Source organism: Otolemur garnettii, unplaced genomic scaffold (assembly GCF_000181295.1).
Source record: "Otolemur garnettii isolate 467f Iridium unplaced genomic scaffold, OtoGar3 scaffold00165, whole genome shotgun sequence".
In the NCBI taxonomy this organism is placed as follows: domain Eukaryota; kingdom Metazoa; phylum Chordata; class Mammalia; order Primates; family Galagidae; genus Otolemur; species Otolemur garnettii.
This window is the reverse complement of record NW_003852560.1, coordinates 3,687,673-3,714,836: the sequence shown is the minus strand read 5'-3', so window position 1 is coordinate 3,714,836 and position 27,164 is coordinate 3,687,673. Positions and strand designations below refer to the sequence as shown.

Genomic DNA, 27,164 nt, shown 5'->3' with positions numbered 1-27,164 from the left:
AAAAAAAAAAAAAAAATTAAAATTTGTGTGATTGTATTGATGTGATGATGTATTGTTTGAAGGATCATTTTTATTTTTCTGTTTTCTCTTTTTATAGGTAAACTCTAAAATTTCTAAGCAGTCTATTCCTGGGGCTTTCTTTTGATCTCATTTCCCTGGACCCTCTTTGATATACTCTTAAATTCCTCAATTCTATTTACATTTACAAATATCACTGTGAGCAATAATCTGAGGCCCCAAAGCTGGGAAATAAGAAAAAGTGGGGGGAAGAATCAGTTATTTATCGTGGAAGCAGCAGCAAAAATTATAGTAAGGCACATTAGAATCAATCACTAAGAGATCTTTTTAGATTTTATTTATTTATTTTTAATTTAAAGAAGTTGATTCTCAGCTGAGTCTGAGGACCTGGAGCCTTGCCCAGGAAGCCTTGAGCAAGTGGATTTGCTGTTGTGGAGCTTTAGTTTGCTTTTATGCATTTCAGGGAGACAGGAATTACATGTAAAATCATAAATCAACACAAGGAAGAGGCACATTGGTTAGGCCCCCAAACGGGGCACATCTGGGAGCAGGGATTACAGGTTATAAGTAGGTTTTAAAGATTATTTGATTTGTAATTGGTTTAGCAAATGAAGCTTTGTCTAAGGGGTTGGAATGTTTTAAATTAAGGAGTCTGTTATCAGCAAGGAGCCACCCAAGGCACTCGAATGATTATTATATAAATTGAGGAGCTGCAGGTTTGTTGAACAGCCTTGGGTCTGAGTAAGTTGCAGATGAGTCCTCTGAGAAGAAAGGGGGCGTGAGGAGGCCTGCCTGACCTCCCCTCCCACGGCCAGCAACTCAGCTTTAGTGTATTTCTGGTGTCCCCTTGGCCAACAGGGTGTCCACTCAGTCAGCTGGATGGGGTTTGTCAAGATTTTATTTTAGTTTACAATGCTTCTCTTTTGGCCAGGATCTGCCATCGATGGCTGAACTTTACTTTGTCCCATTGTTGCTGGAGTGGCAGGGCTGCCTCCTCGGGTCCATCCAGGCCGTCAGTGGGACCCCTATAGGCAAGAGGACTTAAGAGCCAAAAGGGCTTACAGCCAATTAAATGTACTAGACCAGAGGAACTAGAGGTGAAAAGGCAATCATCAATGCTTTCTAATCATATAGACAGCCAGCTGGGTGCTCATGCTGAAATAACCTAAGTAATCTGGAAAAATAAACTTGGACCCACTCAGATGCAATTAAATGGTGATTTATTCTCGCCTGCGCAGGGGCTGGCATTCTGAGACAAGTGGCCCTGAAGTGCAAGGTTTTTTGCCTTTTATACCTTTTTTTCCTCTGTGTAGATTAAGCGAGCGGGAGTGGGGGGGTATAGGATGAGGTGCATTGCCATTGGCGGGGTTACAGCTTGGTTGTCAATGGGTATGTCTCATATCACAATGGTTATGATTAACAATAATTGATCAATGGATACATCTTAAATCACAATGGTTATGGTTATACAACAGTAATTAATCAAGCCTCAGTGAGTTTTCCACCATTGTTCATCTGTTGAGCAAGCTTGGGTGAGTCTTCCACCATTGTTCGCCTACTGAGAACTTGGGGGTTTTGTGAAACTCGGGACTTTCTGTGCCTCTCTGAATTCTGGAGAGCATGGGAATGTGACTGGGAGAGGCGAGGGGACAGGAGAGGGCAGGAGGTTGCCTGTGAGGTGGGGGAACGGGGTGGGGGGGACGATAGGGACTCACAACAATGCTTGTAATCCCAGCACTGTCTGGCAGAGTGGGAGGATCCCGTCTGCTTAGGGTTAGAGACCAGCCAGAGCAAGAGCGAGACCTCATCTCTACTAAAAATAGAAAAATTAGCCTGGCGTTGTGGTAGACTTTTGTAGTTCTAGCTGCTCAGGAGGCTGAGGCAGGAAGATCTCTTGAGCCGGGAGTTAGAGGTTGCTGTGAGCTAGACTGATGTCATGGCACTCTAACCTGGGTAAGAAAGTGAGACTCCATCTCAACAAAACAAAACAAACTCAAAACCTAGGCAACAGAGGAGTACAAATCTAAATGTCTAGGCTATAAAATTAATCTGTAAATGTTTATTATATTCGTGGGTTTAGTTGCAGACTTATAGCAATTTTATATATAAATCATAAGCTTGTTAACCATTTAAGGTAAGTGATTTAGAGACCTGTTATATCACAGTAGTTTAGTCTCTCTAGTAATTTATCCTAAGCTGATAATTTTTTGTTATACACCTGTATCTATTCACATAAACCCTGCAACTGAGAGCAGGTCTAAGAATATGGAAAGTAGGAAATTCGTTATGGTTGGGATGGATGTTTGGACCACACGGCCTAGAAAGGCAGTGTCTCTTAGTATTTGCTTAAAGCTGCTGTATGCCATCCTTGATGTGGAGAGTCTGAAATAGTGGAATTCCATCCCTCATGTTCTCCCATGTTCCAGGTTCTCCTATAGTCCCTAGGCCTAAAGGAAGGATGTTTGCAGTTTTAGTAGTAAGGTTTTGGCAGTGGATAAGGGTTGCACCTAGTGGGATTCAGTAGCTTTAAATTGTGGAGCTATCAAGTAAAATTCTGTCTTTGTGGGAGGTAGATGGGTCTCTGCTGGGTGTGCAGATGCACCATCCCTGGGGGCTCATCAAGACCATCAGAGATAAAAGGAGCACAAAGCTCCCCCTCCCCCAAGAGATCAAAGTCACTAAGACCAGTCCTGCCCCCAGAATGGGCCTGCAGGCTGGCTGATGGCGCAGTTAGATTAGGGAGGCTGCCTCGTTTGCCCTGCAGGGAGAAAACTTGCCTTCACTTTTCTAAATAAGTTATCTGCAATTGTTGACAACTCACTACCCTAAGTTCCCATTACCCAACCGGTTCCTCTTTACCCAGTCTTCCTGGGAGCTTGAGATTCTTCTAGTTCTGTTTTGGAATGTGGGCACCTTTGCATTTTTCATTTGCACTTTGTGTTAGAGATCAGTAAAAGGTTTCTAAGAAGTTAGAGAGTCACTGCATTGTCTCAGTCTGCCAGGGGAGGTGCGAGTCCCTGCACGCCTCTCCTCAGGCTTCTGGACTTGATGTGTTAAGTTGGTGAGTCTTAACTGTCCCCCCAGCTCATCTCCCTGTCCACCCCCAACCCAGGTCCTTGCCTGCAGTGAAACCCAACAAGACTTTACTCAATGCTTGTCATGCCTCTAGAAAACGAAGCAAAAGAATCACAATGTTTTCAATAAAAAGTAATAGAAAATATTTTAGTTCTCCCCATGACATTTTCTTAGAGAAGCACATCTAGGACGCAGCTAATTATAAACTGTTGTTTGAGAAGAATTAAAGTAAAATACTTGTCTGTGGATGATAAAAGTCTTAGAAAAGTCTCTGGTTAAAGTTGCAGAAGAGATTTGGTTATTTCTGTGGCACACAATAATTTAGCATACATAATTATTACTGATAATATATAACAAGGCAAATTAGAATTTTAGGAATTTCGTATAGTTTGGGAAGAAATATTTATAATAGATTTATGCAAATACGACCTAAAGAAAATTAAATACCATTTTATAATTGACAGTGTTTCCTATATGGTTTAACATACGTAAGCCTAGTAAGTTTCTCTTGAAACTTTTAATAGTTGTATTATTATAAAAGCTAGATTGAGGCCAGGCCCAGTGGCTCATGCCTGTAATCCTAGCCCTAGGAGGCAGACATGGGTGGATGACCTGATCTCAGGAATGAGAGACAAGCGTCAGCAAGAGCAAAACCTCTATCTCTACTACAATAGATTAGCTGGGCATTGTGGTGGGTTCTTGTAGTGCCAGCTACTTGGGAGGCTGAGGCAAGAGGCTTGCTTGAGCTCGAGAGTTGGAGGTTGCTGTGAGCTGTGACGCCTACCCAGAGTGGCAGAGTAAGACTCTGTCTAAAAATAAATAAATAGAAGTGTTCCCTTTTCTCCACATCCACTTCTTCAGAGAAGTTTCTCTTCAAGTCCCTTGCCCACCCTGGGATGCGATCACTTGTTCTTTTCTTGCTAATACAAATGTAAACTAATACATTCCTTTTGGAAAGATGTTTGGAGAACACTTAGAGATCTAAAAAGGCCTGCCATTTGATCCTACAATTCCTCTACTAGGTATATATCCAGAAGACCAAAAATCACATTATAACAAAGATATTTGTACCAGAATGTTTATTGCAGCCTAGTTCGTAATTGCTAAGTCATGGAAGAGGCCCAAGTGCCCATCAACCTATGAAGGGATCAATAAATTGTGGTATATGTACACCATGGAATATTATACAGCCTTAAAGAAAGATGGAGACTTTACCTCTTACATGTTTACATGGATGGAACTGGAACATATTCTTCTTAGCAAAGTATCTTAAGAATGGAAGAAAAAGTATCCAATGTACTCAGCCCTACTATGAAACCAATTTATAGCTTTCATATGAAAGCTATAACCCAATTATAGCCCAAGAAGAAGGTGAAAGGGGAGAGGGAGGGGAGGGGAGGGGGGAGGATGGGTGGAGGGAGGGCAGTTGGTGGGACCACACCTACGGTGCATCTTACAAGGGTACATGTGAAATTTACTAGATGTAGAATATAAATGTCTTAAGGCAATAACTAAGAAAATGCCATGAAGGCTATGTTAACCAGTTTGATGAAAACATTTCAAATTGTATATAAAACCAGCATATTGTACCCCATGACTGCATTAATGTACACAGCTATGATTTAATGAAAAGAAAAATAAAAACCACCTTGAGGCTAAAAAAACTGAATATAGAATTTTGTTTCAGAAAAGTTTATCACATATTATAGGTAAAATTGTGTATATGTGTGGGGTACATGTGCTATTATGATGCAGAATATAATATATAATATTATAATTATATATAATGCAGAAGGATTAAGTAAGGCTAATCAGCACACCTCAGATACTTACGTTGTGTGGTGAGAATGCTGGTGAGGCCTGTCACTATGGTAGTTTCCGATCAGTTTATAAGAATGACCTACTCCAAATTCCTTGGGGAAATGAAAGATAAACTATATCCTGCCCCAGCTTCGAATGTGACTAGCCACTTTGTCTTCTGGGACAAAGGTGATTGAAAGGACAAAAGATTGGTATGAGTAAGTATGGCTGATTAAGCTGGTGTATTTCTGAAGGCTTTTGGGTTTTTTTTGCAGTTTTTGGCTGGGAATGGGTTTGAACCTGCCACCTCCGGCACATGGGGCCAGCGCCCCACTCCTTTGAGCCACAGTGCCGCCCAAGGCTATTATTTTCTTTAGGGTCTGCTCAGTGCTAAAAATCCTGTTTGGGGACAAGAGATAACTGACAAAATGCAGTGAGCTAGTCAGGAGACTGCAGTCATTTGGGGGTCTTTTTTTTTTTTTTTTTGTATATATCTTAATTAATTTAGGCCTTATTTTCATCTCTCAGCAACATTTTGTGGCTTTAGTGCACTGATTTTTACACAGTGAAACATTCACAAATAGTTCATGTTTTATGTTATTTTCAATGGTATTGTTTTTTAAATTTTACTTTCCAAGTATTCATTCCTAGCAGATAAAAATGCAATTAATCTTTATATATTGCTCTTGTATCCTGTGACCTTGCTAAATTAACATGTTAGTTCTAATACTACTTTTTATTTATTTATTTTTGAGGCAGTCTCACTTTGTTACATTCGGTAGAGTGTTAAGGCATCATAGCTCACAGCAAGCTCAAACTCTCAGACTCAAGCAGTTCTCTTGCCTCAGCCTCCCAAGTAGCTGGGACCACAGGTGCTTGCCACAACATCTGGCTATTTTTAGAGACAGGGTCTCGCTCTTACTCAGGCTGGTCTCAAACTCCTGAGCTTGAGTAAACAGTTCACCTGCCTTCACCTCCCCTAGTGCCACTGTGCCCAATCTATTTGCCTTTTTCTTAATCTAAGAGAAAATATATTCTATATTTCAACATTAAGTATGATATTTGGCTGTAGACTTTTCATAGACAATCACATTGAGGAAGTTCTCTTCTACTCTCAATTTTCTTGGAGCTTTTTAATAAATAGATGGTAAATGTTGTCAAATGCCTTTTCCTCACGTATCCTATTGTTTTCCTCCCTTATTCCATAATATCACAAACTACATTTGTTTTTAAAGATTAAATTGATCTTGCATTTCTAAGATGAAATCCACCTGATTATGAGATATCCTTTTTATATGTTGCTGTTTTCACTTTGCTAGTATTTGCCACAGATTTCTGCATCTTTTTCGGTAAGAGAACATGATCTGCATTTTTCTTTCCTTTCTTTATTTTAGTTTATTTTCTTTATAATATCTTTGCCTGATTTTAGCATCAGGATAATAGTAGCCTCAAAAAAATAAGTTGGAATTTTCCCTCACCTCATATTCTTTGAGTAAGTTTACAGTGAATTAACATTATTAATTCCTTACGTGTTAAGCAGAATTCACTACTGAAGTGCTCGCTTCGGCAGCACATATACTAGAATTCACTACTGAAGCTAGATAGACCTGGATTTTGCTTTATTTTTTTTTTTTTGAGGGTGGGAGGAAAGATTTTAATTACTGAATCTTATTTTTTGTATAGTCTATTCCCTGCACAGTTTTGCAGTGATGAAAGTGGTCTTTCATGGGGATTCCTGCCAGTTCTTCCCCACTCTTTAGTAAATGCCAGTGAGTCTAGTCCCCTGTGGGTTTGAGTCAAGTGAGGAGCCTTTGAGGGCACTCCAAATGCTATAGCAATACAACGTTTCGTTTTTGGAAATAGGATAATTTAAAGCTTCCAAGGTTGTCACAGCTATTCCTTGCAGCATATAAGATCATCATTTTCCAAAGGTGAAAAAGTTGTAAGCTGTGGAATAATCAGTCCCAGAATCACATGTGCCAGGAACTCCTTTTCCTTGACGTCTACTGAGGTGTGTGCAGTTGAATTAGAGCAGAGCTCCCAGGATATTGTTTGGGACCCACTGTGAGTGATGCAGACATCATAGCTATCAGCTTTCAGGGACAGCAGTGATTCAGGCGCCGCTGGTGACTCTCCCCAGGGTTTGGTGGAAGTAGGATACCAGCCACCTGGGCTTATTCCCCACTTTTCGCTGATTTTATTTCTCCCTGTACATAGCCCTCTAGGGGGGTGGTCCACAAATCCAGGTTACCCTAAGGAATAAAAGAGGAAATCTTGTCTCCAAAACACACACACAGAATCCAGTAAGGGCTCATTTGAGAAAAACTGCGTGTTAGAAAACCGAGTCACAAGCAGTGATTTCTGCTTCCCCCTGGCCTGTTTCCAGCCTCCTCTGGGTCCTGAGTTTATGTTTCATTGTCACAGACAGACTGTGGAAACTCTGGGTCTTAAGCTCTGCTACTGAGAGATGCCTGTTTATTGCTGGTGTCTGGTTTGACTGGGTTTTGATCATGCCATTGTGGTCATTAAGTATTTTTAGCATCCTCTTTGGTCAAGTGATTGCACTGTGTCACTTGCCTTTAGTCAAGCGTGTCCTTGACCCATCTGCGTTACGTCATCTTGACTTAAGGCCTCTGTCTGGGACTGAATTTCTAGATGCTTCTCTGCATTATGAATAACTCAGTCCACTCTTCTCAAGCCAACCCATCTCTTGACCGTCCTTTCACTACGTGTACTTTTGGAATGGGAGCATATTTGTTTAAATACGGTAGTCAAAAGAAGGAATCCCATCCCCACCCATCCAAATCTTTCATCTTTAGGCAGGATGCACCATAGTCCAGACACTCCCTTCAGGGTCAGTGCCATGCAGCAAACGTAGTCTGCATAAACATTAGCTCAGCAGGTCTGGAGAGAGATGGTCAATGTTAGGTTTCAGGGCAGTGTCAGCCCCATAGGATATGATGTCCTAATTGTGGGCAGTTGAGCCTATCCCAAGTTCCTGGTCCTCTAAAAGTGTTTCCTACTATTTCATCCTTAAGAACAGGCTTCATTGCTGCCCATACTGACCCATAAAAAATAGTTGCTCATTTTTTAATCCCTCTCCTGTATCTTCTTCTTTCCTTTGTTAAGGAAAAGCAGAATGTATGGGTTACAGGAATGGATTCTAGAGCTGGGTTGGCTAAGTTCTAGTTCCTGCTCCATCTTTTAGAGTTACATGACCTTGAACAAGTCACTTAGCCCCTCTGTGCCTCAGACTTTTCACCTGTAGAGGGGGATGGTAAGGCTGCCTGCCTCAGTTCTGAGTGACACTACATGTGTCTTCATCAAATTAATAAATAAAATACCACCATGTGAACCCAGCACATTTTTCTCTTGTTAGTGGTTGATAGCTATAAAATTATTTTGATTTTATTCACACCAGGGTTTTCCCATGTTAACAGTGCTAGGGTGTGGTATGGAGAATTTTAGATGAAAAAGTATGATTAAGGGCAAACACTTATGCAGGCCTTTGTGTTGGTCAGTGTTCTAGGCTTTCGAAATACATTCACCATTTAATCTTCGCGACAACTTTGTGAGGTTGTGTTAGTGCATTTTGTGTAGCTACAAAGGAAAACCTGCAGCTGTGTGTTTTAAAGAAAAAAGGTGTTTGGCTCATGATTCTAATGCCTGGAAAAGTTTAAAATTGGGCATTTGCACCTTCTGAGGACCTCAGGCTCCTCCACTCAGGGCAGAAGGCAAAGCAGAGCTGGTCGTGCAGAGATTCCATGGTGAGAGGGGAGGTGCCAGGCTTCTGTTAACAACCAGCTCTCAGGAACTAATAGAGTGAGAACTCTTACCCCAGGGAGGACCTTAATCTATCCATAAGGGATCTGCCCTCATGACCCAGACACCTCTCACTGGGCCCCGCCTCCAACACTGGGGATCAAATTTCAACATAAGATTTGCTATGGACAAACAAACCGTAGCCGCACTACAGCAGAGATGAATATTATTAGTATTGCCATTTCACTGAGAGGAGCTAAGGCACAGCCCAGTTGCTATGGCAAGGCCACATGAGGCCTGTGAGCTGCCAGGGCAGGAGTTGAACTGCAGCCGTGGTGCTCTAAGTTGCATGCTCTTTCCCTTCATGGTAGATAGTGCCTCTCAGGTGGGATCGTGGGAAGACCAAGGATTGAACGTGCTCTCATTTTCTTCTCATGCAGTGGTTCTCAACCTTCCTAATGCCACGACCTTTTATTACAGTAACCTCCACACATGAGAAGTGGTGTCTTGGTTCCTAAGACCATCGGAAATAAGTGTTTTCTTTCTGATGGTCTTAGGAGACCCCTGTGAAAGGCGAAAGGGCTGTTTGACCCCCAAAGGCGTCATGATCCACGGGTTCTAATGTGATGAGGGAATATTACAACACTTTAGTATAAATAGGCAAGCTTGATTGATATAGATTCATAGAATTTCAGAGTCAAGTGATTTCTAGAGGCTTCCTAACCCAGCTGGCCCCTCTCACGGCCTTCCTGCTCTGCGTCCCTCTCTCATCTGCTCTCGTAAGCCACATGGCACAATGCAGGTTTAGTAAGTGGGTGATTTAAAATACTGGTCTTCACAACATCACAGAGTTTTGATGTTGTCTGGTAGTACTTTCTGGTACTCTCTGGTTTGAAGCAATTTACTTACCTTTCTAAAAGGATGTCCACTTTTAAATGCATTTTTAAGTTGTGTCATGCCTTTCACTACCCATGCCGATAGATGTCAGGGCTGCAAACCGTCCTGCCTGTCATGCTCTACGTAGGACAGTCCCTTTCATCAATCTGCTACATGCCTGTTCTCCTCTCTCCTCTTCCACACTTGCCGAGTATCCTAACGGGATTATGCTGTACACCTTTGTTTCCTTTTTGGTTACTGGAAGAAATGCCCTTGGCTTGTCTTCATACTGTGAGTGAACTTTTAAAATTGATATTAAGCTTTAGACAGATCAGTTTACCTTGTTGCCCAAAATAATAGTTCTTAATGAATTGTTTTTGCTTTTATGTCAGTGTCTTTTTCAGGGACTGAGAAGTCTGTTTTTCTGGAGCATCAAGAAAAGAAATGCTCCCATGGAGATGTCTTTAAACATTTGTTTAAAAGGCTTTAGAGCAAATATGTACATTTGCCAGCATTTCTACGGATACTGACATTTTGCAGGGTAATGCATAGATGTTAGATCTTTGAATGTTATGAGGACTGCATAGTTTTCCATTGTGTGGCTGAGGAAATCTTAAGTGAATTTAAGGCACTGTGCTGAGAATGTCACACACATCACTTCCCTGGATTTCAACAATTATTCTATAAGATTGTTTCTGTTATAATTTCCATTTTACAGGTGTAGAATCAGAGGCCAAGCAGCCTACAGGTCATGCTGTTAAGGTTGAAGGGAATTAATAGACTCAGGGTTGAACTTGACGTTCCGACAGCTGCGTGAGAGCAGTGGTGAGAGTGGGCTTGATCTTCATTTTCCTCATACCCGAGACCTGACTTAGAGAACGCCCCATTTGATGTACTCAGTGATGAATGAATGAATGAATGAATGAAACAAGCCCCTCCCCCCCCAAACCGTGAGGACCAACAGCAAGATAAGGATATCTTGATAATAATGATTTTCTGTGTGGGATTCAACACTTCGTTAGCTTTGGAGATATGACAATTTATGCAAATTAGTATTTGTATAGAATGAAATTTCTGACATTGATTGTCGTATCATGAACTGCATTGAGTTGATACTCTCTTTTAACTAGCCTTGAACTCCTCTAGTCTGTCTGTCTTCGGTAAATCATGGCTCTCTAAACTAAAGGCAGCAATCCATAGAGGCCTAATTAAGGCTGCAGAGTACGTTATCATTACACCGCGCATTTGGTGCTTTATTTCAGCTCATTGACTCCGGGAAACTTTTGACTCATATTCATCTTTTCTTCCAATGAAACACACCCGAGGTCTCTGTATTTTGCTAACGCATCTGAGCATAATATTCCATCATTCCATGTGTGAGTAATACTGTGATATCCCTCGGTCTTCACTGACTTCCTTTTCTGTTTTCTCCCTTTTTCCTACTTTTGCCAAACTGTATGATATTTTAACCTCTGCGACTTTTTCTCTCCTTTGCAGCTTTATGTGAGCTCAGGATTTAATGAGCTTATTTTCTGCTTTAACCTCAAAACGACTACAAAATTTTAAAGTGTGCAATTGTGTTTTCCCAATTTGGCTTGAGACCACATCTCTTAAGATGTTGTAACCCAGCCTGTTCCCATGCTCCCTCAGGGTGGCAGAGAACAAGCTTCTCAGTCCCTTCCCAGGTCTCCCTTCTTCCCCCTGGGGTTTCCAGGAACAGAACTGTAACCATTGTTACCCTAACTGTGACTGTTGCTATCTGAACTGTAACCATTGCTACCATAACCACTGCCACCCAAGCTGTAACCATTGATACCTAAACTGTAAACCCAAACTGTAACCCTGCCGACAGTGCCCCGCCAATGGTAACATTCCTTGTACACAAAAAAGGGTATAAAAGACAAAAAACCCTGCACTTCAGGGCCACTTGTCTTAGGACAATGGCCCCCTGCACAGGTGAAAATAAATCACCAATAATTTACATCAGTGTGGATCCAAGTCCATTTTTTCCAAGCCCTTTAAGTTATTTCAAAGATTGTTATTTTTAAGCCACTGTGTATTTTAATATTAATATCAACTTCATTTTTCTTTCTCTATTTGGGGCAGCTATGGAAACTCTATCAAGCTTTATTTATTTCATGATTTTGTCTCCAGTTAACAGATAGAAAAAAAAAAAAAACTACATTGCTCCTTTTTTTCTTTATTTTCTTTCTGATTATTTGTCAAAAAAGGTTAAAAAATTAGTTTAGCAGTTTATCTCATGCTGAAACTCAATTTCTTGACTTCAGATTTATACCTGTTTTAAATAAAAGTATTCTTCCTTTCCTTGCCGATGGTTCCAACTGTGACATGCACAATTCACTGTAAACATTTCAAAAGCTGTGTGGTAATGAATTATGCTGTATGTTGTTTATTATTCAACTCTTGGTGTTCGGTGCAGGTGGACCCAGCCCTCCTTGGGTAGGGAGAGCAGACCAAGCTCCCAGTCAGCTCAGATTAGAACTTTCTGCTGTCTGCACTTCTTCATTTTCCCTGAAAAGAAGCTACCTTGTGGGTAGTGCATGATGCAGCACTGATTGGCAGTTTAAGTTAGTAGAATAGGCCTGGCACAGTGGCTCACACCTTTAGGAGTCAGAGACAGGAGGATCACTTGAGCCCAGGAGGTCGAGAACAGTCTGAGCAAGAGCAAGACCCCATCTCTATAAAAAAAATTAAAAATTAGCTGGGCTTGGCAATAGGAGACTGTATTCCTAGATACTTGGGAGGCTGAGGCAAGAGGATCGCTTGAGTCTGGGAGGTGGAGGTTGCAGCGAGCTGTGGTGACACCACTGCCTCTAGCTGGGCACCACAGCAAGCAAGGCCCAAAGTCGGATAAAACAGCAGGCGTTGTGCCTTTACAGGACCCTCTCAAATGCACGGCCAAGCCACAAATTAGTGCCTTTGCCCCTAACTCAGATTCTTTCCTACACAGCCTCACCATTGCAGTGTAGCAACAAACAAACCAAAACCCAAACAAAACAAAAAACCCACCCAAACTCCTTGGATCTTTTGCTAACATGGAGCTCGCTGGACCATGTCGTCTGCTGTCTCTAACTGCTGCTAATTTTATTTGCATGTTTTTTTTATAATGTTAACACCATGAGAAGGGTCTCCTATCAATCAGGGGAGCTCTTGCCCTGTTTCAGCATTTTTTGAACCCTGTGTCCGCTTGGTTAAGATTCCACTGTATTTTTGGCTCATTTCTCCTGTGTTGAGTGTGCAAAGCCTTCTGCACTTCTGCCTACTTGTCCTCCTTTTTTAAAAAATTAAATCATAACTGTGTACATTGATGCATTTATGGGATTCGGTGTATGGATTTGATATACAATGTGAAATGCATACATTGAACTGATTAACACATCCATCACAATTACACTCTTAATAGTTTTGAAATGGACCATTATATCATACACATTAGGTGAAGTCTCCCCAAATACCCTCCCTCCTCTGGCCTCTCTCTGCTGCTCCCATCACTCTCCTCTCCTCTTCCCTTCTCCTTTCTGGACTATAGTTATGTTTTACCATTCATATGAATGTGTAGGTGATTATATGTTGATTTCATGGTAGTATTGAGTACATTGGATACTTTATTTTTCCATTCTTGAGATACTTTACTAAGAAGAGTATGTTCTAGCTCCATCCCGGTAAACATAAAAGATGTGAAGTCTCCATCTTTTTAAAGGCTGCATAGTATTCCATGGTGTACATATACCACAATTTGTTAATCCATTCATGGGTCAATGGGCACTTGGGCTGTTTCCTTGTCTTGACTATTATGAATTGGGCTGCAATAAACATTCTGGTGCAAATGTCTTTGTTGTAAAATAATTTTTGATCATCTGGGTATATACCTAGTAGAGGAACTGCAGGATTGAACAGTAGGTCTACTTTTAGTTCCTTGAGTGTTCTCCAAACTTCTTTCCAAAAAGGTCATATTATCTCGCATTCCCACCAGCAGTGTAGAAGTGTTCCCTTCTCTCCTCATCCACACCAACATCCTCTGCTTTATTTGTGTCTCCTGTCTCTCTCAAGAAGGTCTAACAGACTGATTTAATTTCTCTTGGACTTACCTTATTTTATTTGAATAACTAACTTTGATTTCCATCTTGTTGATCCGTAGATTTCTCCCCTGAACTTTTCCCTGATCAGTCTTTTCTATTCAGCATTTCTCTACCTTTTATGTCTAATGTTTAGTCTCTGCATAGCAAGAAGAGTATCTGTAATTCTTCCCTGTCGATCTTTATCTCATTTGCCATTTATGTTATTTTGTTATAACTTTGAACTAATAGCATGGCTCTGATCCAGGCCTTGTTCTAAATGCCATATGTATATAAGATTCTGTTGACTCCATCTGTATATATATTGCTCTCACAACATTGCTTCTCCCCAGGTACCATCATTATGTCCATTTTACAGATGTGGACGTTGGCATACAGAGAGGTTAAGGAACTTGGGAAAAACTTGCTGGGATCCAAACCTCTGCACGTTGGCTTGAGTCCATGCGTTTTACCATCGCACAATACAGCAGAATAATAGTGATACCCCTTATGATGGTGTTTCCCCGTTAAGCTCTGTAAATACCAGATCTACCAATCAATCCCTCTTTGGGGAGGAGGGCAGTCTATCGGGCACCTAGTTGCTGAGTTCTACATTTCTCTGAGCTGCTGTAGATATTTGGCCTGTGGTTTTGTGTTCTGTGTGTCTTCCTGTTCTTTCTTAGCTACTTACTAGTTTGTTTTCCTCTGTCGTTTAACTTACCGTGTCACTTTGTTTAAATTCAATTACCCAAAGCTAGAAGACATAGCTCCTTATTTCCATTCGCCTTCAGTGTAATTTGGGGATATTAATAAGAAGGTTCTAACCAACGAGCTACAAGGAGTTTCAGGGCCCAGGGACGGGGGAAACCCTCTGGGACTTACAAATTTTCTTTTTTGGGTGGGGGGGAGGAGGGGTTTGCAAATTTTCAAACCACAGGTTGTTGAGAACAGGCCCCGGCTCAGAGCCGTGCTGTGCAGGCACCTGTTACTATTTCACGGTCTAAGTCACCAGTCTCTCTTCGTGACGTTCACTGATCCCGCTGCGGACGCATCACACTATTTGACTTGTGCTGAATTCCCAGCGTTTCCTTCATGAGGGGCAGTTGATTTCCCACTAAATAGCACCCAGGCTGGAGCTTTCCTCTTCGCCTGTCTCTGACCTGAACGGAAGGGTTTCCGTGTTACCATTTTCAGATACAGCTTGTGCTCCTTGCAGAATAATCTGTTGGTCACTGTCATCACTCCCACTTGAAACAGAGATGGAAGAGAGTCTTCCCTTCACCCAGTGCTGAATCACGGGAGACCTAGGTTCTATTCAAACCCATAGAGTTGAGGGATGATTTTGATTTTGTTTCATTTTTGCAAGACAATTGTGGCCGCAGTAAGAAAGCAAGACGCTGGGGGTCTGGTATAGCAGGTTTTGTACGTTGTTTTGCACTATTTATTTTTGCACTGTACATTGCTCTCATTTTGCAAACTAAGGAATATTGTCTACTTTAAGCCTCAAGGAGAATGTCATGTCTCCATCCATTGGGATGCCTTGTTGCAGGATTATACCTTCAGTGCCAAGAAGCCTCATAACTAACCCTAACTTCCCTGTCCCCTCCCCTACTTGCTCTGTACATTAGGCGACCAGGTATGCCCTGCATTCAAGACTCTCCCCATGCATGTGCCGCCTGCCCCTCATGGAAAGTCTGGAAATGGTCACTGAATGTGTTCTCCAAAGCCCCACCTAGCTGGTGCTCTCTTTTCTATCCGCTGCAGGTGGAATTACCTGCTTCCTGAGCCAAACACTACCAGGGGTCCTGAACTTTTTAAACAGGGGTCCGGTTCACTGTTCCTCAGACCGTTGGAGGGCTGGACTGCGGGCCCCAGGATGAGTCGTCTGCTAAACAGGACAGGCAGCGGCGGCAAAAACACCTTGCGGGCTGGATCCATGTCCTTGCTGGGCTGCATGTGGCCTGTGGGTCGTAGTTTGAGGACGCCTGGTGATTGTTTGCCTTTTCTGCTCTGAACTGTGATTCTGCCACCTTTGGGTTATCCGTCCCCTCTCCCACACACCACCTGTCACCTATCACAGTGCCTTGTGACAGCCACATCGAGCACAAAATAATTACATGTTGAGATGAATGAGCAACACATGGAGAAAAAGAAAGACCCTGGTCATTGTAGGATGATTATATTTTTTCCCTTCTTTGTTTTACCTTTAGGTATTCTTGAAGTTCTACACTGTGTGTTAGTTGAAAGTCCCGAAGCTCTTAATATTATTAAAGAAGGGCATATTAAATCCATTATCTCACTTTTAGACAAGCATGGAAGAAACCACAAGGCAAGTAGACCATTTTATTTTCATGAACGAATCCTGGAATCATGGAAAAATGTATTTTTAAAATCAGATGACTTTTAAAAAGTGTAGCAGATTTTTCATTTGTATCTTTCATCTCTTAATGACAGTCAATAAAACTGTTTAGTATTTATTTGTAGTGTAAGGGAGAGCGTGAATGGCTCTCAATTATGGTATGAAGAAAAGTTGGGGCTGGGTGTGATGGCTCACGCCTGGAATCCTAGCACTCCAGGAGGCTGAGGCAAGTAGAATGCTTGAGCTTAGGAGTTTGAGAACAGCCTGAGCAAATGTGAGACCCCATCTCTATTAATAATAGAAAAACTAGCTGGGCATGGTGGTACATGCCTGTAGTCTCAGCTACATAAGAGGATTGTTAAACTCCGGAGTTTGAGGTAGCTGTCAGCTGTGATGATGCCATGGCACTCTGCCCAGGGTGACAGAGCAAGACTGTATCAAACAAAAAAAAAAAAAAAAGAAAGCAAATAAAAGTGGCAAATCAGTGGAAAACATAATATAATGTTTATATGACTGAGTGAAATGTACCTGGAGGGAATGTGTTTATTTTATGAAAAATGTTGATTCTGGAACAGGAATTTGAATACAGTAATTTCTCTTTTCAGGTTCTGGACGTCTTGTGCTCACTCTGCGTCTGCCATGGGGTGGCCGTGCGCTCTAACCAGCACCTCATCTGTGACAATCTCTTACCAGGAAGAGATCTGCTACTGCAGACCCGTCTTGTGAACCACGTCAGCAGGTGAATTCAGAGAGTCGAGGCCACCAGACAGGCAACACAGCAGAAGGACTCACATTCTCATCCTGTAGCCACAATGCTGGATAGCCGGTTCCCTACTAGGATCGTTCACGAATTTCCCCAGTGAATAACACAAGTCTTTTCTACCAGTCGGAAGGGATGCCGATTCATGAACCAAGGAGAATAATGGTCTTTCCATAAGCACCTGTGTGGGAGATTCTGTTCCCGTTCACATGCAGATGGCTTAGGACATCCGGAGGAGCTGGCTGACAGTTACATAGAGATGGGGTGATAGAGAATTATGTTCTGTACCTTCTTAGAAAAGAACTAAAAATACTATCCTTCAGTACTATTTAGAGTCACTATGTATAATCACAAAGTAGAATGTCCAAAATACAATAAATTCCACAAATAACTAATAAAATCTTATCTTTAGTTAGATCTCTCTTGCAAGATACCTAGCATTTATTACTTGCCATAGGCCAGCTACTATTCTAGTGGCTTTACTTGTATAGTCTATTCCCAATGTTTGTAATTCCCTGGGTTCTACTATTATCCACATTATATAGATGTGAAAAAATGAGAACTAGAAATAAAACTTGGGTCTAACTCCAGAGACTGACTTTTTAACCACCATGCAACACTTCCTTTCTTACCCCCCCCCCAAATAAACCCATAAATAAATAATAAGAAATGCTGTTTATAATCAACATAATGCTGTGTGTGATCATAGTAATTTTGTCGCCCTCTACCTAGCAGCTGTCTGGAGATTTTCCTCGCTGTATCCCGTTTAAACAGAAATGGAGGGTGTGTTGTATATTTCTGTGTTGTGTTTTTTAAACAACATCAGTGGGAGACTTCGTCCCTGGTTGCTTGTGGGACAGACCTGCAGTTAATGAATTGTGTTTCCTGAGGTCTTCACGAATCCCTAGTAATCCCGTAGGGTATACTACTATATTTACGTCTCCTGCTAAATGGAATTGAACTTAATAAAAATGTGTCTGTTCATAAGGAGGCAGATGAACCACAAAACTGATTAGTTACCTTGGTTCCTTCAGAAACAGCATGATCTGCTTCAGCCTCATACCCCACATGACACAGGCTGGCTGGAGAACTAGATTTCCTTGTGCTTCTGAGGTTGTTTTAATAATTTTGTAGTATTTAAGGAAGCATAAGTGGCATCTTGGAGAAGCAGGACCAATGTTCAAAATAGTGAGATGTAATGAAAACAATGGGCAGTTTGCTGGTTTTTCTCATATGTTCTTCCTGTCTTTTTAAAGCATGAGACCCAATATTTTTCTGGGTGTCAGTGAGGGGTCTGCGCAGTATAAGAAGTGGTACTACGAGTTGATGGTGGACCACACGGAACCCTTTGTGACAGCCGAAGCAACTCACCTGAGAGTAGGCTGGGCTTCCACGGAAGGGTACTCTCCCTACCCTGGAGGGGGCGAAGAGTGGGGTGGAAATGGCGTTGGAGATGACCTCTTCTCCTACGGATTCGATGGCCTTCATCTCTGGTCAGGTGAGTACTATCCATTTCTTTCATCATAGAAGAAAATCTTTCATTCTTAGCGTGCATTTTTTTTTTTCTTGCAGTTTTTGGCCAGGGCTGGGTTTGAACCCACCACCTCCAGCATATGGGGCCAGTGCCCTACTCCTTTGAGCCACAGGCGCCGCCCTCATTAGAGCACATTTTTGAAAGCTGTTCATGTTGCTTCTGTGGGATACATTTACTATTTAGAAATTTAACATTGAGAGTGGCGAGTAACAGTGTTGAGTAAAAAGCAGAATTTCACTGGTGGAAAAGAAAATGCTTATAATTATAATGTATTTCCAAGGGACTGTGTTGCTGAACAATGTTGTATATTGAAACAGTGGAGTTCCAGGGCATGAATGGACTGTGAAATACCTGTATGTTTCCTACTTAATTTAATTGGTATGTGCAAAGCTTTAGCTTCCAATGTTAAAAGAGAAAGCCCAGAATGTAATTGGAAGAAATAGACTAGTTTTAACTTCCTACTAGAGAATGTAATGGCAGGAATTGGTAATTTGGATACGGTAGTGGTAAAGTGAGTTCTTAATCAAATGACCCCGTGTTTCAGAAGTTTAGAATGGTTCCAAGATGGAGGTGTAGCTCATTTCACCACCTCCCAACTCTCAGCTTTGATGATTGAGTATACATGAAAAATGAGTACTTTATATTAAAAATTGGTTTTCTCTGATTCGTGAAGAGATATCATTTAGTTGTTTCAATTAAAAAGTGTAGTTCTTGATCATGTATGTTTTTTAGGTATTTGAATTCATCTGAATTCTACGGATATATGCTTGTGTTAGTAAGACTACATTTAGAATCCAGTCCTGTTATGACCTGGACGTATTTTCTAAAGCATTTAACATATAAAAGGTACAGAATATAACCTTAAGTTACAAAACCTAAACTTTTACCTCATATGGATCCCAAGTGATAGTCAATATGAATGCTTTCTAGGCTTAGATAGCTTATGAAACAATTTAATAATGAAATCAAATGAAATCTAAGAGTTCGTGGTAATGAATATATAAATTAAAAGTACTTTATAAACAAGGTCTAACAATTAAGTTCATGAGCTCCTCCTAGGAAAACGTGCTACAAAACTCATTCCTGAATATCATTATGGTCCCCTTCGAAGTACTCCCCTCGGGAAGCTATGGACTGACATCAGTGCCTGGTCCACCTTTCAAAGTCATTTTGGAACTCTGGTTCTGGAACGGCCACCATAGTTGTCATTGTATCACCCTTGATGTCCTGAATGTTACCAAATGTCTTCCTTTCAACATTTCCTTTACCTTCGGGTAAAGAAAAGGGTCACTGGTGTCCAATCAGGTGAGTAGGGAGGGAGTTACAATACAGTTATTTGTTTACCGGCTAAAAAGTCCCTCCCAGACACTGATGTGTGAGCTGGTGCATTGTTGTGATGGAAGAGCCACGAGTTGTTGGTCAGGATTTTTCAGTTATGATTTTCCTGTTTCTCTATCAGTGTTTACTTGGTCTGCTATGCTTCTCACAGTCCTCAATGATTCTAATACACAATTTAATAGAAAACCTTTTAATCCATTTTTATACTGCCATTTTCTTCATGGCATTATCCCCATAATGTCCCTGATTTCACCTCCAGTCTTGGCAACGTTAGCAAGAAATTTACAAATGTTTGTTTCTCTGATTCAAGCTTTGATATTCTCTCAACAGCACACAAAAACTCAACAATCATGAATGCTGTTCAGTAAGACACTTTCACATGTAGACACTAAACACTAACGTGACTGAGAGACACTGATTGCTACACCAAGGTTAGGAGACCTTACCAAATTCTCTGTACAGTGCTGTCAGTGTAAGCACATGGTGGCAAGTCTACAAACTTAATTGTCAGACCTTATAGTTGTATCTGTCACACTGAAGTTTTCTCACATTCAGTGCCAGTAGCTCAGTTGTCTAAAAGAGATGAAGCTGTGTTTTGGATATTTCACTTCCCCACTGGGGCGTGTATTAATGGTTTGAGTCCTTGCAGTAGCATGTACTGCCTTGTACGCAGGTATGCTGTGGTGTTCAGGTTATAATCACAGTGCCTGCTCTACAGTAAAATTTCCCTATTGACCAACCACAGACATAGAGCACTAACTTCTGAAGGCCCATCAAATATGAAATGGGGCAAACATCTATTTTACAGTGCAATTGGGTGATGATCCTTTGGATATGACTATTCTTTCTCTGGCTCCTAGTATTGCTCTGCGGGAAATAGGGCTACTCAGTCGATTACATGAAACTTACTAACTTACTTTCCCATTACACAGAGCTTAGGGGAGAAACGTTACTCAAATAGGACAATGTTTTTTTGTCATAACACATTTTACCTTTTTTTGTGTTTCTATTCAATTTGAAGCTTTTTCTTTCAACCCATTAAAAGTAACTAGTGGTTACAGAATTGAGTGCATTGTATCTTCTATAACAAAGTATTAAATAGAACGATAAGAACAAAACAAATTTTAGTGACTGGATGTGTCACAGAAGGGACAGTAGGTTGTGGAATTTCAGGAGAAAATCATCTTGAAATGTTATCCATTTTTTTTTAAATGGATAAGAAAATATGTGCCACATCATGCCTGCATGTGAAAGGTGCATTATCTCAGCCACTGGGGATCTGTGAAATGCTTTGCTTATTTTAGATTCATAGTCAGAAACAGATTATTTGGGCTCAGCACCTGTGGCCCAGAGGTTAAGGCACTGGCCACATTGACCAGGGATGGCAGGTTTAAACCTGGCCCTGGCCTGCTAAACAACAATGACAACAACAGCAACAGCAACAAAGTAGCTGAGTGTTGTGGCCCGGCACCTGTAGTCCCTGCTACTTGGGAGACTGAGGCAAGAGAATCACTCAAGCCCAAGAGTTTGAGGTTGCTGTGAGCTGTGATGCCACGGCACTCTACCAAGGGCGACATAATGAGACTCTGTCTCAAAACAAAAACAAATTATTTGAAGCGTGACCAAATTACCAAGGTTAAATTTATTTAGAAAATATTCTTGGGGTCATTCTCCTATTCCTTTTCTTCTTATGGTTGATGCAAAATTTAAAGTGTCCAATACTGGTGACTGGTAGGGTAGATCATATTCCCTACCACTTAACACATTGTAAGGAGTAGTAATGTTCCTTAGCAGCAGGATTTGCAAATAAGCAAAAGTTTTGAGCTGTGTCTTTAATTTTTCAGTTTAAACTTCACACAGTGTTGCTCTATTTCCTCTCTGAATGAAGAATTGAATTTGGAGCATCCAAGTCCCAGGTGTTTAAAAAGAACAAAAACATGAACAATCTTGGTGCTTTTAGAGAATTTAAATTTAGAAGTATGGAGGAATGTTCTAGAACAATGCCAGAAAGATGGTACAGATTTCTAATACAGAGTCCAGAAATCAGATGCTGCTGTCTTCCTCTCTGGTGAATACAGAGAATAGGAGGTTAGTTCTTACATGAACTTGACATAAGTTTACATACATGTAACCTGAGGGTGGCGCCTGTGGCTCAAAGGAGTAGGCTGCCAGCCCCATATACCGGAGGTGGCGGGTTCAAACCAGGCTCCAGCCAACAACTGCAAAAATAAATAAATAAAAAAATAAATGAAATGTAACCTGAAAATGCTACTCAGTGGATTCAGCCCTGTGAGTGTCATCGAAGCCGTGGACCTCAGGCTGTTCACTCTTGGTGTTCTCTTACCTGTTTCTGACTCTGCAGAGCAGTTTACCGTGGCGACTGGTGGTCATTAGCGTTAGTGTCATATTCCTCAAACTGAGTAATATGTTCAGATTACAGTAGACACTTGTTTAATAACATTTTTATTACCTGTAGATCGTGATGCAAACAAGAAAATAGACCTTTTCCTGTGAGCTGCAGTGCCTTCATATGATTCCTTAACAAGCTGCTTTTATTATATTCACAGCCTTGTAGAAGAGCCATTTGGCAGTGAATTTATTACTTGTAGATTTGAGTATTAGTAAAATAAAAAGTGTCCACATTTTTAAAAAAAACATTCTCTTCTACTGGCATCTCAGATATGTTCTTGGTAAAAAACCTCGCTAGAAGTAAAAAGAAACATTATAAAAATGCAAACCATGGATCGTGGAATCTACTTTTGTCCTTGCTCCAATTGAGGGGTGTATGTGTGTTTGTGAGCATGTGTTTGGGGGCACCTTTCTTGCTGGTCTTCCAGTTTGCAGTAAGGAATAGATACCCTGGGTTCTAATAAGGAAAGGAAATTTTATCTAGTTAGGAATGGGCTTAGAGCACAGACTGGCCAGGGCAAGAAATGATATTTATCAGATTCCATTTTCACATCTCAAACTGTATCCTGCTTTACTTAAGAAGCCAACCAAGGTCTTGTGCGAAAGAAGTTTAACTGTCAAACCAAACCAAACCAATTGGCATATAGTTTTCTGCCAATCAACAATGAACTTCAGGAATAAACGACCACATTCTGCTTTCCTTATCCTTATATATTTTTATTTTGAATTTATAAAACAAAGGGGACTTAACTTTTGGAAAGAAACTGTGAGCTCTGATACCTGCTATGCTTGAGACCACAGTTACTTGTCAACATTTAATTCAATCATCACAACAATTCTCATAGGTAATGGTATTTGGTGTTGTATTTGCAAGATAATAAATGTTTAAAGAGGTTAAGTAATTTGCTGGTGGTCATATAAGTAGTAAGCAATAAAGTAGTTATTTGAAGTCAAATCATTCCCTGGAGATGTTCTTCTGACATCATTTTACATGATCTACTTACTCTTAAGATAATTTCTGCATCAGGGCAGTGCCTGTGGCTCAGTGGGTAAGGTTCTGGCCCCATATACTGAGGGTGGCAGGTTTGAACCCAGCCCCAGCCAAACTGCACACAAAGATAATTTCTGCATCAAATGTATCCATCTACATGCAGAAATTTCTTCATATCAGAAGGTCTATTTCACAACAAAGATAGCAGCCTGGCCCCTGACAAAAGCAACTTTTTTTTTCAATGATTTTAATGTAGAACATGACACTCACTCCATTCTAGCTCTGCGTGTTGGTTTTATTACCGCATATTCAACTCTTTGACTTTGGCTCTGAGATTGACTCTTTGAGAGAAAACGACCTTACCTTTCTAAATGTTTTTCCCCAATAGGTTGTATTGCTCGTACTGTCAGCTCACCCAACCAGCACCTGTTGAGAACTGATGACGTCATCAGTTGCTGTTTAGATCTAAGCACTCCAAGCATCTCCTTCCGAATTAATGGACAACCTGTTCAAGGAATGTTTGAGAATTTCAACATTGATGGCCTCTTCTTTCCAGTTGTTAGTTTCTCTGCAGGAATAAAGTTAGTATGTCTGTTTTTGGTCTTTCTCCCTTCTCATTTCTCAGACCCCTGACTGCCACCCCCCAGCTTCTCCCCCCCCGCCCCCAGGCTCTGTCCACAGGGCATTTTGCCTTCCCTTAAAGCAAGAGGTGAGATTCACCCCAGAGAAGAAAAGTATTTTCATTAATTTTCCTTCTTTAAAAAATACAGTTTCCCACCTTTCTCCAGAAACTGAATTTTTATTTTTTTGTGGATGAGATCCAGATGTCTCCTTTCTGTGTTCCTCTGCCTGTTACACTTGGAAATTCTCTGCCTGTGGTTAACTGAGCCATGATGGTGTCTTTTAAATCTTTCCTTTTTTGATATTAATGGAAGAGGACAGAAATTAAAATTATAATTCATATTACCAGGTTGAATTAAAAATTAATGTTTAAGTAATGTACTTTGGTCAAAATTAAATCCAGTTTATGTGAGAATTAGTCACTATTTTCTTTTCTTTTTTTTTATTCTTTTCCTTTCCCTGACAATAGTTGTTTATTTTTTGAGACTTTGGAAAAAAAATAAGTTAACTGATGACTCTATACTGAACCTCAGAGTCAAAGCATTCTATAATAGACATACTCTTATTTGACAATGTGAATTCTACTTTCTTTGCATTATTATTATTGCTTAATATTTCAATGCAGCAATCTGATTTCTTTTCTGAATGCATTTATTTTCATTCATTTTTTACGAAGTTTTTGTTTCTAGTCCTTATCTTAAACATTGTTATTTTTATGAAGTTTTAAGCCTTTTTAATTTTGTGAAGGCAAAAATGGAAACCTAATAAACACATGTATATGTAAAAAATTATAATTCAGGGCGGCACCTGTGGCTCAAAGGAATAGGGCACTGGCCCCATACACCAGTGGTGGTGGGTTCAAACCCAGCCTCAGCCAAAAACTGAAAAAAAAATTACAATTCATTGGAGTTTTACAAAGAAAACTTTAATAATGCTGGTCTGTTATAATAAGGAGCCATTCTGTCATCTAAGTATATATAGACGACATCTAAATATATATACATATGTTTAAAAAATATTTTCTATATGTCCGCTACCTCTCTGTAAAATTTAGTAATGAACACTTTGTAAATAAAGGCATACTTAGCTAATATCCCATTTCCCTGTGTATGGTGACTTTAGGGACGACTTTGGGACACCATGTATATTTTTGCCTAATGAGGGTGACTTCTTAATTTCTACTGGTCATTCACTTATTCTGGTTTATCTTTTAGTCAAAATTCTCCTCCCAGGAATAATTCCTAGTTCCAGAAGCACCACAATGATACAGGGACAGAGTAATCATGAAATGTTAACTATTCACGTACAAATTACCTTTTCTGATAGATTTATACAAATTGTGTTTCTGTAGATCTCTGGATTTTTTTTTTTTTTTTGGCCAGGGCTGGGTTTGAACCCGCCACCTCTGGCACATGGGGCTGGCGCTGTACCCTTTTGAGCTATAGGCTCTGCCCAAGCTCAGGATTGTTTTAGGGTATTTGTTTTTCTTCACATTATGTGCTTTTTATTTTATTTTAATTGGCTGGTGAGTCAAACAAAAATTAGAAAAAGAATTAGACATAAAATGAAAAATTTGAATTTATTTTTGTGACCTAAGAGCCCCCAAGAAATTGATATCATTTAACTGTTTAAAAAAAAAAAGTTGTTCATGTCCATCTCTGGAATTCAGATTATTTTTAATTAAATGTGTATGGTATATAAAATATTTGAGTAAGTTCTTTTTTGTTGTTAAAATAGATAAACAATAAGAAATAAGGGGAAAAAAAGATGATTATCTGCCTTCTTCAGCAAGTGGAAGTGACATCTGAATCCCCTTGAAGGAGTTTCATTAGGAAATTAGGCACCAGATAGTGACTATTTTTTTCTCATACCTAGTTCAGCCCTATAATAGTAAGCTTATAGATGTTAAGATCATGTCTTCTCTTTTATCTGATGACCTGGGCACCTTGGGACACTTAGTGACCACTTATTATGGGCCCATACTTCACTCTCATTGTAATATGCTACAGGTGCACCAGTCATTTCCCCAGCGACTAATTAAGTCTTCTCTGAGACTGAAGATCTAATCAGGTTTCTCTTTTGATCAATATGACACCCTCCTGTATTGGCTGTTAGAATCAGAGCCTCTGAGATTCTAAAGCGATGATGACATTGTGATGGTATTTAGTGAAAATGTGTGGCTTCTGATAAAGTTAATTTTGTACAAATCATTTTTATACAAAAATGTTTTGTTGATTAGAAAACCTTAACGTTGTAGGGTGCGCTTTCTGCTTGGGGGACGTCATGGAGAGTTCAAATTCCTTCCTCCACCTGGGTACGCACCTTGTTACGAAGCTGTCCTGCCAAAAGAGAAATTGAAAGTGGAACACAGTCGAGAGTACAAGCAAGAGAGGAGTTACACCCGGGACCTGCTGGGCCCCACGGTTTCCCTGACACAAGCTGCCTTCACGCCGATCCCTGTGGACACCACCCAGGTATCGAGATCAACTGTAATGGTGACCGTTCTGCTAATCAGTGGCTTTTATGCTTGGACTGCAACTCACAGGAATGCACTTTGTAGTAATATAGTTGACATACACGACTGAAACAAAACTCGTAAAATAATGCTCACCCTACCATGTCCACTTACTTTCTATTCTATTCTATATATTTTTTTTTTGGCTGGGGCTGGGTTAGAATCCGCCACTTCCGGCATATGGGGCCGGTACCCTACTCCTTTGAGCCACAGGTGCCGCCCCTAGTCTATCTATTTTTTAATAGTCATCCCAACCTAAGAAATTGATTTCATGATGCACTAATAGGTCACAACCTGAAGTTTTAAAACTTTTCAGGTTGTCCTTAGGTTTGACTAGAATAGTTAATATCGGAGCTAGGCATGGCCAGCACCTGTAATCCCAGCTCCTCGGGAGACTGAAGCAGAAGGATCACTTGAGCCCAAGAGTTTAAGACTAGCCTGAGCAACATACCTACACCCCATTTCTCAAAACATGAAAATGCAAAAATTAGCTGGGCCTAGTGGCACATGTCTGTAGTTCCAACTTGGGAGGCTTTGGCAGGAGGATCACTTGAGCCCAGGAGTTCAAAGCTGCGTGAGCTATTACGGCACCAATGCACTCTAGCCTGGGTAACAGAAGGAGATCCCATCACTTAAAAAAATAGTTAATATATGTATTTTATAAAGTGCATATTATACTTTCTAAAAAATAATAGTCACAACAGGTAGAATTTGGTGACAGAATTATACACATAATTTTAAGGTGATAATCTTAAGTTGATTTAATATCCAAGGTTCATGTAATATCATCTGGATGGAATGTTTACTAATCTTAGAATGTATATTTTTATGTAGAGTAAACATAGAGCTTTTAGTTTCTTCTATCTAGATGAATATATTCTCTGGAAGTTAATTAACTTTTATCTTACATAGAGATTGAGATCACGAACTGTAGTCCAAATGCCAAGGATCAAATGCCTACTCTGGGACCTTCTGGAAGTTATTCACCTTGTCAGTTAAGATGATAAGAATATTTTTTGGTATAGTTTTT

General features: G+C 40.4%; 1 protein-coding gene across 1 annotated transcript in view; it reads left to right on the top strand.

The window, feature by feature from the left end:
* Positions 1–27,164, top strand: part of RYR2 (ryanodine receptor 2) — a gene marked incomplete at its 5' end in the record, with an annotated part of 583,561 nt that overhangs the window by 238,078 nt on the left and 318,319 nt on the right. Inside the window, 5 exons of the mRNA XM_023519246.1 lie at positions 15,818–15,936; positions 16,572–16,705; positions 17,983–18,224; positions 23,387–23,579; positions 25,877–26,093. Coding sequence (XP_023375014.1) covers positions 15,818–15,936; positions 16,572–16,705; positions 17,983–18,224; positions 23,387–23,579; positions 25,877–26,093 — 905 coding nt within the window. The remainder of the gene's footprint in view (positions 1–15,817; positions 15,937–16,571; positions 16,706–17,982; positions 18,225–23,386; positions 23,580–25,876; positions 26,094–27,164) is intronic.